Genomic DNA, 13,846 nt, shown 5'->3' on the forward strand with positions numbered 1-13,846 from the left:
ATTACCACAGTTTTGTTAACATTCATCATCCCATATAGATAGGAAAGGAAAAAAATAAATATTATTTTCCCTTTGTGAGAACTCTTAGGACCTACTCTCTTATACCATACAGAAATATTAACAATAGTCATCATGTTTTGCATTATAGCCCTAGTACTTATTTATAACTGGAAGTTTGTACCTTTTGCACACCTTCATTCAATTTTCCCTACCTATCTTTGATTCTTTATATTTACTCTATAAGCTGTGTTAAGAGGGATGGTGAAAAAATTCATCCATCATTCATTCAGCAAAATATCTATTGAGCACCTATTCTGTACCAGGCTTGATACAAAATCAGGTTGGCCTGTGTTCTTTATTAATTTAAATTTTAAGCAAAAATACTGAGTTTTAAAAACATAACAGATTCTTAGGCATTATGGCAAATTTCTCGGAAAAGGATATAGAGGTAATTTTGTGTATGTTGGAACTTACAAGGTAATCCTGAATAGGTATTACAATTTTAATTGTAAGCACATTCTTCAACTTCTAAAGCGTCCAATCACCTCTCCCAGTAGAATCCACCCAGTTTCATGATGGGAAGAGGTCATTGTGAAGCATTATGTCTGTTTCTTAACACCTCCTGGCTCCAAGTGTAGTGCAAATGGTGAACTTCTGATGACCACAGTGTTTGTTCCAGTACTTTTAGCCCCTTTCTCACCTTTAGCCCCTTTCAGAGTTGGGGGAACCAACAGTGACCTTCTAATCTCAGTTGACTGAAGGGCAAGCAAATTGTCGTGGAGGGAGAAGCCCCAGCCTGTGGATGGCTGGGTGGAGCTTCAGGGAGCACCTGCCCTTCCCAGGTGTGCCAGAGGCCCCATTCCTCTCAGGGCTGAGTCCCCTGTCTGTACACACCTACAGGACGGACACACAGACTCCCACAAGTAAAATGGAAACCGTCTCTATCCTCCTCTTCCCTGAGAAAGCCTACCCAAGGGGAGGAGCTGCTGGTTAAATGTGTGACTCCTAGAAATAAGCCTTATTACAGGGCTGTGCTTGAGATGAATGAACAATGGCAACTGTTCTTTGTGCTCCTCAGAGGAGAGATTCCAGATCTTTCTATACATGTAACACTTTGTATTTTAAAATTTCATATGACATACATATATTTCCCCTGCAGACAAATAGACACACACACACTAAGCATGTACTTACATGTCATTTTTTTTACATTTTAAAAGTTCAAACTGAACATAATTTGTGTACCAGAACTCTAACTCAACTGAAAGTCACTCTGCAAGCATTTACCGGATGACTGCAAGGCAGCATTGGGAGTTTATTAAAGAAATAAAATGAGGAGCTAGAGTTAAGGGTATTCTTAGGGGCAAAGAAAACATAAGAACCAAACTGGATGGTTCCACGGCAAAGTGTTAAGTTAGGTGGTAGGATCCATGATGCCAGCCTGTGGTAACTGATAACAGAGCAGAGGACAGAGTGGGCTTTGGACTGGGTGGGGAAGGCTTCATGGAGGGGCTTGGGATTGAACTAGAACTTGAAGGGGGAAGAATAGAATGGGGGTGGGGAAGAGCACACATAGAGTTATTATTAGAATGTAAAGGGAGCCCATCTTGATGGCAGCAGGACCCCTGGAAGGTGAGGGGGCTGTGGGAGTCCTTCACATCTGGCAGAAATGCTTTCCATCAGGGGTTCTCACTGTGGCTGCACAGGAGAATCAGTGGGGCCGCTTTGAATGCCACACTCCAGGTGAATTATTTTAGAAAGTCTGAGATGACTGAGGCATCAGGGCTTTTTTTAAAGCACCACAGTAATTTCATTATACAAGCAGAGGCTGAGAACCACTGCCAGGAGAGCTTCTGTAAGTTCCGGTGGAGAAGAGCATCACTGAAGAGCCATGACTTTGCAGTGTGTGCTCTCATGACTGTGCACACACTTCCCTTCATTCCAGTGGACTTGAATGTGGGCCACAGACTTAGCCCTCCCTGGATATTGACAATTAAAGATTTCAGATGGCTCCAAACAGATTCTCTGGCTAACAGAATAAATTATTCTTTGAACTGATAACATGCTTAGATATATAGAGACCCATCAGTTAAAAAAAAGAACTCCCAATAAAATGTTATTCATGCAGAAAATTAACTACTGACCTGTGTTTCTTTACAAGGTTTGAAGGAGAAGTGCTGCAGGATTCTGACGAGAGCAAGTTTCATGTTCATGATAGCAAATCTCATGCCAATGCAGTTTCGGGGTCCAACTCCAAAAGGCATGTATGTGTAAGGATTTCTGCTCTCCTTGTTCTCCTTACTGAACCTGTAACCATAAAAGTAGATGAAACAAGTTAATGAAACAGAAAAACCACAAGAGCTCCAGACCTGAGGTTTAAACTTAACTCTTGGACCAGTAGCATAAGAGATACCTGTGTGGTCTAGTCATTGAATCCAGCTGTGGTTATTTTGTGTGACAATGGATCCTTCCCATTCCCCTGACTCTACAGGAGCTTTCAGTCCTGTTGAGGAGGTGAGATAAATGCTGTTTAAAGAAAATTTATCTTTAAACACTAAAATTACATTCAGGGTGGTGAGATGTTCACATTCTGAATCGCAGTTAGGAAATGAGACTGGCTGAAGGAAACATGGGTTCCCATCTCCACGCACACTTATGTTGGTCACATGCTCATGGGGGAAGGAAGCTGGAGAAACGTCTCCGAGTATTTAAATTGTTATTTTTCAATTGTTTTCCTCTCCTTTCCCTTCCAGTTCCCTTGTGTCATTCTCTGGCTCTCTGTCTTTCTCTCCCCCACACAGGGGATGCTTAGGTCAGAATATGTACATGGGCATATGACTACTCCAGAGTGATCACTGACATCCTTGTCTATCTGTTCCACTAGCCATGAATTCCTTGATGGTTAGACCTCTGTTCTATTCAAATTTGACTCCTCGATATTTGAATATGTCAAGGAAAAAATGTATATTTGGGGAAAGTGATAATGGCGTTGCAGTTATGTATATTTTAAAGAGGCCCTATTTTGCAAAACATTTTGTAAGATTTACAGACAATGTGACTTAAAATAAGATGGAGAAGGGCAGCAGTGGCATGTGGATGGGACAGAGACATGGGCTGACGGTTGTTAAGCAGGGAATGTGCACATACAGGTACACTGAAAGCATTTCAGGTGGCTCCACCCCCGTTTCTCGCGCTTCAGCTAGGCCCGCGCTTTCTGTGCATCACCTCAGGGAGCACTCGCCTAGTGAAGAAGCTCAGGGTAAGGCAGGACTGAGAGCAAGTTGACGCCGGGAAGGAGACCCCAAAGAGGCCACAGCTGCAGGAGGCCAGGGTCTGGGCCGCCGTTGGTCTTCCCCGAGGGCTTCGACCGGGCCCTTCAGGCCGCCCGCCTAACGGACCCCACCCTGCCTCACTGACCCAGTTGCCCTCTTGCCAGAATGAGCTGAAGTCTGAAAATTGCTCAGCAGGACCAGGCATAGCACGGGACTCTTCTCTTGTGGTTTCACTTGCCAGTGACCACTATCTTGATAATTCCGTGTGGCTAACAGGGTCTTGGTGCTCCGGCCAGGTGTCAGGCCTGTGCCTCTGAGGTGGGAGGGCCGAGTTCAGGACACTGGTCCACCAGAGACCTCCCGGCTCCACGTAATATCAAATGGTGAAAGCTCTCCCAGAGATCTCCATCTCAATGCTAAGACCCAGCTCCACTCAACGACCAGCAAGCTACAGCACTGGACACCCTATGCCAAACAACTAGCAAGACAGGAACACAACCCCACCCATTAGCAGAGAGGCTGCCTAAAATCATAATAAGGTCACAGACACCCCAAAACACACCACCAGATGCAGTCCTGCTCACCAGAAAGACAAGATCCAGCCTCATCCACCAGAACACAGGCACTAGTCCCCTCCACCAGGAAGCCTACACAACCCACTGAACCAACCTTAGCCACTGGGGGTAGACACCAAAAACAATGGGAACTATGAACCTGCAGCCTGCAAAAGGGGACTCCAAACACAGTAAGATAAGCAAAATGAGAAGACAGAGAAACACACAGTAGATGAAGGAGCAAGGCAAAAACCCACCAGACCAAACAAATGAAGAGGAAATAGGCAGTCTACCTGAAAAATAATTCGAGTAATGACAGTAAAGACGATACAAAATCTTGGAAATAGAATGGAGAAAATACAAGAAATGTTTAACAAGGACCTGGAAGACCTAAAGAGCAAACAAACAATGATGAACAACACAATAAATGAAATTAAAAATTCTCTAGAAGGAATCAATAGCAGAATAACTGAGGCAGAAGAACGGATAAGTGACCTGGAAGATAAAATAGTGGAAATAACTACTGCAGAGCAGAATAAAGAAAAAAGAATGAAAAGAATTGAGGACAGTCTCAGAGACCTCTGGGACAACATTAAACACACCAACATTCGAATTATAGGGGTCCCAGAAGAAGAAGAGAAAAAGAAAGGGACTGAGAAAATATTTGAAGAGATTATAGTTGAAAACTTCCCTAATATGGGAAAGGAAATACTTAATCAAGTCCAGGAAGCACAGAGAGTCCCATATAGGATAAATCCAAGGAGAAACATGCCAAGACATAAATTAATCAAACTATCAAATATTAAATACAAAGAAAAAATATTAAAAGCAGGAAGGGAAACACAACAAATAACATACAAGGGAATCCCCATAAGGTTAACAGTTGATCTTTCAGCAGAAACTCTACAAACCAGAAGGGAGTGGCAGACATATTTAAAGTGATGAAAGGGAAAAACCTACAACCAAGATTACTCTACCCAGCAAGGATCTCATTCACATTCGATGGAGAAATTAAAAGCTTTACAGACAAGCAAAAGCTAAGAGAATTCAGCACCACAAAACCAGCTTTACAACAAATGCTAAAGGAATTTCTCCAGGCAGGAAACACAAGAGAAGGAAAAGACCTACAATAACAAACCCAAAACAATTAAGAAAATGGTAATAGGAACATACATATTGATAATTACCTTAAATGTAAATGGATTAAATGCTCCAACCAAAAGACATAGACTGGCTGAATGGATACAAAAACAAGAACCATATATATGCTGTCTACAAGGGACCCATTTCAGACCTAGGGACACATACAGACTGAAAGTGAGGGGATGGAAAAAGATATTCCATGGAAATGGAAATCAAAAGAAAGCTGGAGTAGCAATTCTCACATTAGACAAAATAGACTTTAAAATAAAGACTATAATAAGAGACAAAGAAGGACACTACATAATGATCAAGGGATCAATCCAAGAGGAAGATATAACAATTGTAAATATTTATGCACCCAACATAGGAGCACCTCAATACATAAGGCAAATGCTAACAGCCATAAAAGGGGAAATTGACAGTAACACAATCAGAGTAGGGGACTCTAACACCCACTTTTACCAATGGACAGATCATCCAAAATGAAAATAAACAAGCTTTAAATGATACATTAAACAAGACGGACTGAATTGATATTTATAGGACATTCCATCCAAAAACAACAGAATACACATTCTTCTCAAGTGCTCATGGAACATTCTCCAGGATAGATCATATCTTGGGTCACAAATCAAGCCTTGGTAAATTTAAGAAAATTGAAATTGTATCAAGTATCTTTTCTGACCACAACACTATGAGACTATATATCAATTACAGGAAAAAAATCTGTAAAAAATACAAACACATGGAGGCTAAACAATACACTACTTAATAACCAAGAGATCACAGAAGAAATCAAAGAGGAAATCAAAAAATACCTAGAAACAAATGAAAATGAAAACACGACGACCCAAAACCTATGGGATGCAGCAAAAGCAGTTCTAAGAGGGAAGTTTACAGCTATACAAGCCTACCTCAAGAAACAAGAAAAATCTCAAATAAACAACCTAATCTTACACCTAAAGCAATTAGAGAAAGAAGAACAAAAAAACCCCAAAGTTAGCAGAAGGAAAGAAATCATAAAGATCAGATCAGAAATAAATGAAAAAGAGCTGAAGGAAACAATAGCAAAGAGCAATAAAACTAAAAGCTGGGGCTTCCCTGGTGGCGTAGTGGTTGAGAATCTGCCTGCTAATACAGGGGACACGGGTTCGAGCCCTGGTCTGGGAGGATATCATATGCCGCGGAGCAGCTAGGCCCGTGAGTCACAACTACTGAGCCTGCACGTCTGGAGCCTACGCTCCGCAACAAGAGAGGCCGCAATAGTGAGAGGCCCATGCACCGCGATGAAGAGTGGTCCCCGCTTGCCACAACTAGAGAAAGCCCTCGCACAGAAACGAAGATCCAACACAGCAAAAATAAATAAATAAATTACTAAAAAAAAACCTCCTACCCCCAACATCTTCTTTAAAAAAAAAAAAAACAAACTAAAAGCTGGTTCTTTGAGAAGATAAACAAAATTGATAAACCATTAGCCAGACTCATCAAGAAAAAAAGGGAGAAGACTCAAATCAATAGAATTAGAAATGAAAAAGGAGAAGTAACAACTGACAGTGCAGAAATACAAAGGATCATGAGAGATTACTACAAGCAACTCTATGCCAATAAAATGGACAACCTGGAAGAAATGGACAAATTCTTAGAAAAGCACAACTTTCTGAGACTGAACCAGGAAGAAATAGAAAATATAAACATACCAATCACAAGCACTGAAATTGAGACTGTGATTAAAAATCTTCCAACAAACAAAAGCCCAGGACCAGATGGCTTCACAGGTGAATTCTATCAAACATTTAGAGAAGAGCTAACACCTATCCTTCTCAAACTCTTCCAAAATATAGCAGAGGGGGGGTTCACTCCCAAACTCATTCTACAAGGCCACCATCACCCTGATACCAAAACCAGACAAAGATGTCACAAAGAAAGAAAACTATAGGCCAATATCACTGATGCACATAGATGCAAAAATGCTCAACAAAATACTAGCAAACAGAATCCAACAGCGCATTAAAAAGATCATACATCATGATCAAGTGGGGTTTATCTCAGGGATGCAAGGATTCTTCAGTATATGCAAATCAATCAATGTGATACACCATATTAACAAATTGAAGGATAAAAACCATATGATCATCTCAATAGATGCAGAAAAAGCTTTTGACAAAATTCAACATCCATTTATGATAAAAACCCTCCAGAAGGTAGGCATAGAGGGAACTTACCTCAACATAATCAAGGCCATACATGACAAACCCACAGCCAACATCATTCTCAATGGTGAAAAACTGAAACCATTTCCACTAAGATCAGGAACAAGACAAGGTTGCCACTCTCAGCACTATTATTCAACATAGTTTTCAAAGTTTTAGCCACAGCAATCAGAGAAGAAAAAGAAATAAAAAGAGTCCAAATCGGAAAAGAAGAAGTAAAGCTGTCACCATTTGCAGATGACATGATACTATACATAGACAATCCTAAAGACTTTATCAGAAAACTACTATAGGCAGTCAATGAATTTGGTAAAGTAGCAGGATACAAAATTAATGAACAGAAATCTCTTGCATTCCTATACACTAATGATGAAAAATCTGAAAGAGAAATTAAGGAAACACTCCTGTTTACCATTGCAACAAAAAGAATAAAATACCTAGGAATAAACCTACCTAAGGAGACAAAAGACCTGTATGCAGAAAACTATAAGACACTGATGAAAGAAATTAAAGATGATACAAACAGATGGAGAGGTATACCATGTTCTTGGATTAGTAGAATCAACATTGTGAAAATGACTATACTACCCAAAGCAATCTACAGATTCAATGCAATCCCTATCAAACTACCAATGGCATTCTTCACAGAACTAGAACGAAAATTTTCACAATTTGTATGGAAATACAAAAGACCCCAAACAGCCAAAGCAATCTTGAGAACGAAAAACGGAGCTGGAAGAATCAGGCTCCCTGACTTCAGACTATGCTACAAAGCTACAGTAATCAAGTCGGTATGGTACTGGCACAAAAACAGAAATATAGATCAATGGAACAGGATAGAAAGCCCAGAGATAAACCCACGCACCTATGGTCAACTAATCTATGACAAAGGAGGCAAGGATATACAATGGAGAAAAGACAGCCTCTTCAATAGGTGGTGCTGGGAAAACTGGACAGCTACATGTAAAAGAATGAAATTAGAACACTCCCTAACACTATACACAAAAATAAACTCAAAATGGATTAAAGACCTAAATGTAAGGCCAGACACTATCAAACTCTTAGAGGAAAACATAGGCAGAATACTCTATGACATCAATCACAGCAAGATCCTTTTTGACCCACTTCCTAGAGAAATGGAAATAAAAACAAAAATAAACAAATGGGACCTAATGAAACTTAAAAGCTTTTGCACAGCAAAGGAAACCATAAACAAGACAAAAAGACAACCCTCAGAATGGGAGAAAATATTTGCCAGTGAAGCAACTGACAAAGGATTAATCTCCAAAATTTACAAGCAGCTCATGCAGCTCAACATTAAAAAAACAAACAACCCAATGCAAAAATGGACAGAAGACCTAAATAGACATTTCTCCAAAGAAGATATACAGATTGCCAACAGACACATGAAAGAATGCTCAACATCACTAATCATTAGAGAAATGCAAATCAAAACTACAATGAGGTATCACCTCACACCAGTCAGAATGGCCATCATCAAAAAATCTAGAAACAATAAATGCTGGAGAGGGTGTGGAGAAAAGGGAACCCTCTTGTGCTGCTGGTGGGAATGTAAATTGATACAGCCACTATGGAGAACAGTATGGAGGCTCCTTAAAAAACTAAAAATAGAACTCCCATATGACCCAGCAATCCCACTACTGGGCATATACCTTGAGAAAACCATAATTCAAAAAGAGTCATGTACCACAATGTTCATTGCAGCTCTATTTACAATATCCAGGACATGGAAGCAACCTAAGCGTGCATCAATAGATGAATGGATAAAGAAGGTGTGGCACATATATACAATGGAATACTACTCAGCCATAAAAAGAAACAACATTGAGTCATTTGTAGTGAGGTGGATGGACCTAGAGTCTGTCATACAAAATGAAGTAAGTCAGAAAGAGAAAAACAAATACCGTATGCTAACACATATATATGGAATCTAAAAAAAACAAAAATGGTTATGAAGAACCTAGGGGCAGGACAGGAATAAAGATGCAGATGTAGAGAATGGACCTGAGGACACGGGGAGGGGGAAGGGTAAGCTGGGATGAAGTGAGAGAGTGGCATTGACATATGTACACTACCAAATATAAAACAGATAGCTAGTGGGAAGCAGCCGCATAGCACAGGGAGATCAGCTCGGTGCTTTGTGACCACCTAGAGGGGTGGGATAGGGAGGATGGGAGGGAGATGCAAGAGGGAGGAGATATGGGGATATGTGTATACGTAGAGCTGATTCACTTTGTTATAAAACAGAAACTAACATACGATTGTAAAGCAATTATACTCCAATAAAGATGTTAAAATTTTTTTTAAATAAAGTATTTAATAGGCTTGTGCCTATAGAATATTCCTGTGTACGTGTCAAATCACACATACTTGTGAATATTTTTAAAATTCTCCATAATGGGCTTTTTTCCTAACCTTTGGATTTCTCACTGGCTGGCCCAGTCCCTCACCCACAGGTGAGCATTTATTCTCTGCTTGATGACTGAATGAATCAAAGGGAAGTACAGTGAGTGGTCTCTGGTTCCAGGTTCGTGAAGCTGCAGGACAGGGAGCTACTGAGCTTGGAGGAACTGCAGAGGTTCCCTGGCCCAGAAAACAGAGGACTTGGTCCACTCTGACTCTTCTGTCAATAAGTGCTATGTGTCACCATTGTGCTAGCACTCGGGACTCCATGGCAAACAAAACAACTCTTGGCCATCAGGGAGCTGATAGGGTGTAATAAAGGTCTAGATCCCAGCTACTGGCCTAAAAAGCTCATTCCAAATTTTGCTTACCATACACTAAATGGGAGAGCATTAACTCTTTCCAGGGTCCAATCTGTGCCCAAACCAGATCTTGGCTCTGAATTCCCAGAAGAGGATGCTCAAGACCCATCCAAGGAGGAAATCTCAGACATGTAGAGAACAGATGACTTCACTTTGGAAAGTCATCAAATACTGAGGTAGAAGGGACCTGACCCAGGTGTGCAGCCACAGACAGAACCAGGGCACCTGTGTGCACCTCCGTCCTCAGTGAGGCTGCTTGAACCATCAGGGATGAGACCTCTAGGTCCCAGCCTGCACTCTCACAATAATGCTAGAGGAAATGTAGCCAATGTTTAAAAATATGGAATGTGGGAACATGGGGTGAACTCAGAGAGCTAAGAGAGAACAGAGAGAAAGGCTTAAAGGGAATAAAAAGACAGTGGTTAGGTAAATTATGGCATATGCATACAAACATATACACATAGAATGTTGTTCATACTTTACTGTTAAATAAAGAAGTTCAAAACCAAATAAAGTATAATACCATCCTGTTTTTAAAATCTATATATGCATAGAAAAATGTCCATAAGGACATATATGACATTATAAATGAGGCCTATCTTAAGATATTAGGAATGTAGACAGCTATAATTTTCTTTTTCTAGTCTATACTTTGTATAATTTTGACTCACATAATGAACACCCTTAAACAGAAAAATCTTCCAACAATAAAAAGATATACAAATAAATTATTGCATGATCACCCACTTGTCAACTATAATAAGAGTTGTCAAAATATGCAAGCACCAAAAAGGATCAGGGTGGGTGTCCTTTCCTCAGGGTCTTGTACCTTTCAGGACGGAACTCCTCAGGCTCTGGCCAGAGCTCTGGGTCATTGTGAAGAACGAAGAGTGGCACCACCACTGTTGTCCCTTTGGCAATGAACACTCCATTGACTTCCACATCCTTCTTACAGATCCTCTCAATTCTACCAGCAATTGGAAATATTCTGAGAGTTTCATTCAACACCATGTCAAGATACTCCATCTGTACCAGAGCCTCATAGGTGGGAGGCGCCTGGGAAGAGAAAACGAGATTTTGATAAATTAAGATTTCGGATCAACCTTCAACTCCATCTGTGTAGTCCTATTGAAATGTTAGGAGCTCCGGGGAATAATTTAAATTGGTAGAGGACCTTAGCATTTATAGACATTTTAATATCTATCATGTGCTTTGACCTGCTCAATGGCCCACAAAGGTGTGTAGAGTAGTTATGGCTATGGGCAATGTTAGGACAATGCCCTAAACAGGGCCTGAAATCCCGCACATTATCATCTAGTGTATTTTCTTTCTCATGAGAACAAACGTGACCAATAGACTATGACCCTTAGTCTTAAGTGAAATAGGCCAAAGTCACTGTTTCCTTTTGAAAGTGAGGCCACACATCTGTACCAAGGAAAGAAATGTATAAAAGAGCAAATCCCCTGTTCAACATAAAGGTTTTTAGTTGAAAACTCCTGACTGCTAATGCTTTTCATTATACATATAAAGTTTGGAATCACTATATTATATGAAAACTCTATAAATAATTTGGGGAGAAACGAGTTCCTTTCTAAACCAAATACAAAAACAAAGAGCAAGATTGGGTGCTACAAGGAACACAATTTCAGATCCAGGGAAAGTTACAAGAGGATGAGAACCCTACTCTCAGCCACAGCCTCTGTTGCTGGAACAGTCTCCTATTGTCCCTTCAGGGGTGACTGTTAAGGTCTGAAGGTCTAAACAAACCACTCCAGCCCCAGAGGCCAGCTCTCCTCACACCACAAAGAATTCCACTCTTGGCAGAGATCTGAGACCAGTGGGGGTGACAAGTGGCTGTCACGTGGGGTTATATTTAAGGGGCAACATTGTAGAGGGTGAGAGTTGGCTCAGGAGACAGACACCCTGGCACATAGGTTGGCGTTTTCACCACTAGGTACACGACTAGTATGTGAAAGTACTTCATCTCTCTGTCGCTCAGGTTTCTGAAACGTTACATGGAGATAATTAGAGTTGACACTTCAAAGGCTTGTGTGGCAGACACACTCACTGCTCACCCAGTATCCACGTAGTCCCTGTATTTCCCAGCCCACTTGAAGTTACAGGAAACCAGCTTTGCCAATGGGCTGTGAACCGAGGCGATTATGTCAGTTCGGGGACAAATCATTTGAAAAGCCAGTGAGCAACGCTCGAGTCCCTTATTCCCCAGACAACAGGAAGTCCTCATGTTCCAGATAAGGTAGCTACAGGAAGGTGGAGCCTCTTAGCCTGTATCCCCGAGTAACGCTGTGGAGCAGAGCTGCCCTCTCCCATCCTCCACTAACAATCCATGTTGGTCATGTAGATGTGGGTTAGAAGTAAACCTCTGCTCTGTAAAGCCACTGAGATTTGAGGGCTAACCTGTTACTGAGGCATAACCTAGCTTCTCCTGACTTATACAGAATCTTATGAAGGTTAGATTCGTTTATAACTAGAAAGTACTTAGATAGACATATATCGTAAGAAGCAAATGTTAGCCAATAGTGTTGTTATTATAAGTATTATTATAAAAAGGGGAGGACACAATGCTTTAGCTAGTCTGTCTCTTAGTGACCTTTTCACCTTATTGCATCAAAAGAATCCCAATATGAGATTTACCAGAGAAGACAGATCATCTCTAACTTAGGTAGGCACTACAATCTATCCTTATCTTGTATTTGAAGGACTCAGGATTCTGAATGGTGATAAAACTTGTCTAAAAGCACAGCCAGGACTCAAACTCACGTCCTCTGTTTCCTACTTTAAGCCCTTTGTTGTTACAAGGCTCCTCCTAGTCTGCAGTGTACCCAGGGCGGTAGACTGAATTAATGGTCCCAGTTCTCCAGTCCTTCCTGGGTCCATGCCCTTTGTCATCTAACCCAGTGGTGCCTCCCATTCTGACTCAGGTTGGCCAGGTGACTCACTCTGAACCAGTGGAAAGTTGGCTAAGTGTGGTGCTTGCAGAAATTTGAAAGTCACCCACATGATTGGGCTTCCTGCTCGTGCCATCTGCCATTGCCCTGAGAAGCAGACATGTGGAGTATGAGACACATGTGGAGCACGTGTGGAGCTGAGTCACCCTAACTGCATAGCCAAGGCCAGCCTACATCAGCCAACACCCAGAACCAAGGAAGTCCAGCCATATCAACAGATAACTAACTATGCAGACACTGGAGCAATAAATGCTTACTGTTAGATGCCACTGAGGTACTGTGATTTTTACATGGCATACTGTAATGTATGATATGCCAGTACCAGCATTTTTTCCACAGTACCTATATTCCTGTGTGTACCACACATAACCTATGTTTTCCCCTCTGTTTTGTACGCTTTAGATCCTTCCTAAATAGCACAGGTTAAAGATTTGAGGCTCATGCTTTCTGCAAATATATTCTAAGAAGTGATGAGGAGGCATTCTTGCTAAGGCTTCACCTTCCCCCTCTCTCCAGGTATCATCACTCACCTTATCGGGGAAAGTTGCATCAACCTCCTCCTGCAGCTTTTGCTGGACGTCAGGGTGAGTGGCCAATTCATATATAATGAAGGAAAGACAACTGCTAGTGGTCTCGTAGCCAGCAAAAATAAAGATGATACTTTGGGCCATGAGTTCTACGTCAGACAGAGCTAAAAGGAGAGGAGAGACATTTTAGATAAACCACATCAATATAAAACATCACAGCTTAGATGATGAGAAATCCAAATGAGACTGCCAAATCCCTAGCGGGAAAATGTAAAAGCAATTGAAAATTAAACTGGTAGTGCTTTGTGTTCTCATGTCTTCCTTAAAGAAAAAAGCAAGAATTGTCTGAATCCAGCTTTCCCCAGTGCCTATACTCTCCTCAGCC

General features: G+C 41.1%; 1 protein-coding gene across 2 annotated transcripts in view; it reads right to left on the bottom strand.

Annotated features, from left to right (window-relative positions):
• LOC117200989 (cytochrome P450 3A28-like) overlaps positions 1 to 13,846 on the bottom strand; it is a 55,069-nt gene that overhangs the window by 971 nt on the left and 40,252 nt on the right. Inside the window, exons 11-14 of one of the 2 annotated variants that reach the window (XM_049699278.1) lie at positions 13,465 to 13,625; positions 10,795 to 11,021; positions 2,414 to 2,503; positions 2,170 to 2,307 (exon numbers count right to left, since the gene is read on the bottom strand). In XM_049699278.1, the coding sequence (XP_049555235.1) occupies positions 2,446 to 2,503; positions 10,795 to 11,021; positions 13,465 to 13,625 (446 nt within the window). In that variant the 3' untranslated portion in view covers positions 2,170 to 2,307; positions 2,414 to 2,445. Of the gene's footprint in view, positions 1 to 2,144; positions 2,308 to 2,413; positions 2,504 to 10,794; positions 11,022 to 13,464; positions 13,626 to 13,846 lie in introns of those variants that run through there. The other variant, XM_049699277.1, reaches the window with a different exon arrangement.

This window comes from Orcinus orca, chromosome 16, assembly GCF_937001465.1.
Source record: "Orcinus orca chromosome 16, mOrcOrc1.1, whole genome shotgun sequence".
Classification (NCBI taxonomy): Eukaryota; Metazoa; Chordata; class Mammalia; order Artiodactyla; family Delphinidae; genus Orcinus; species Orcinus orca.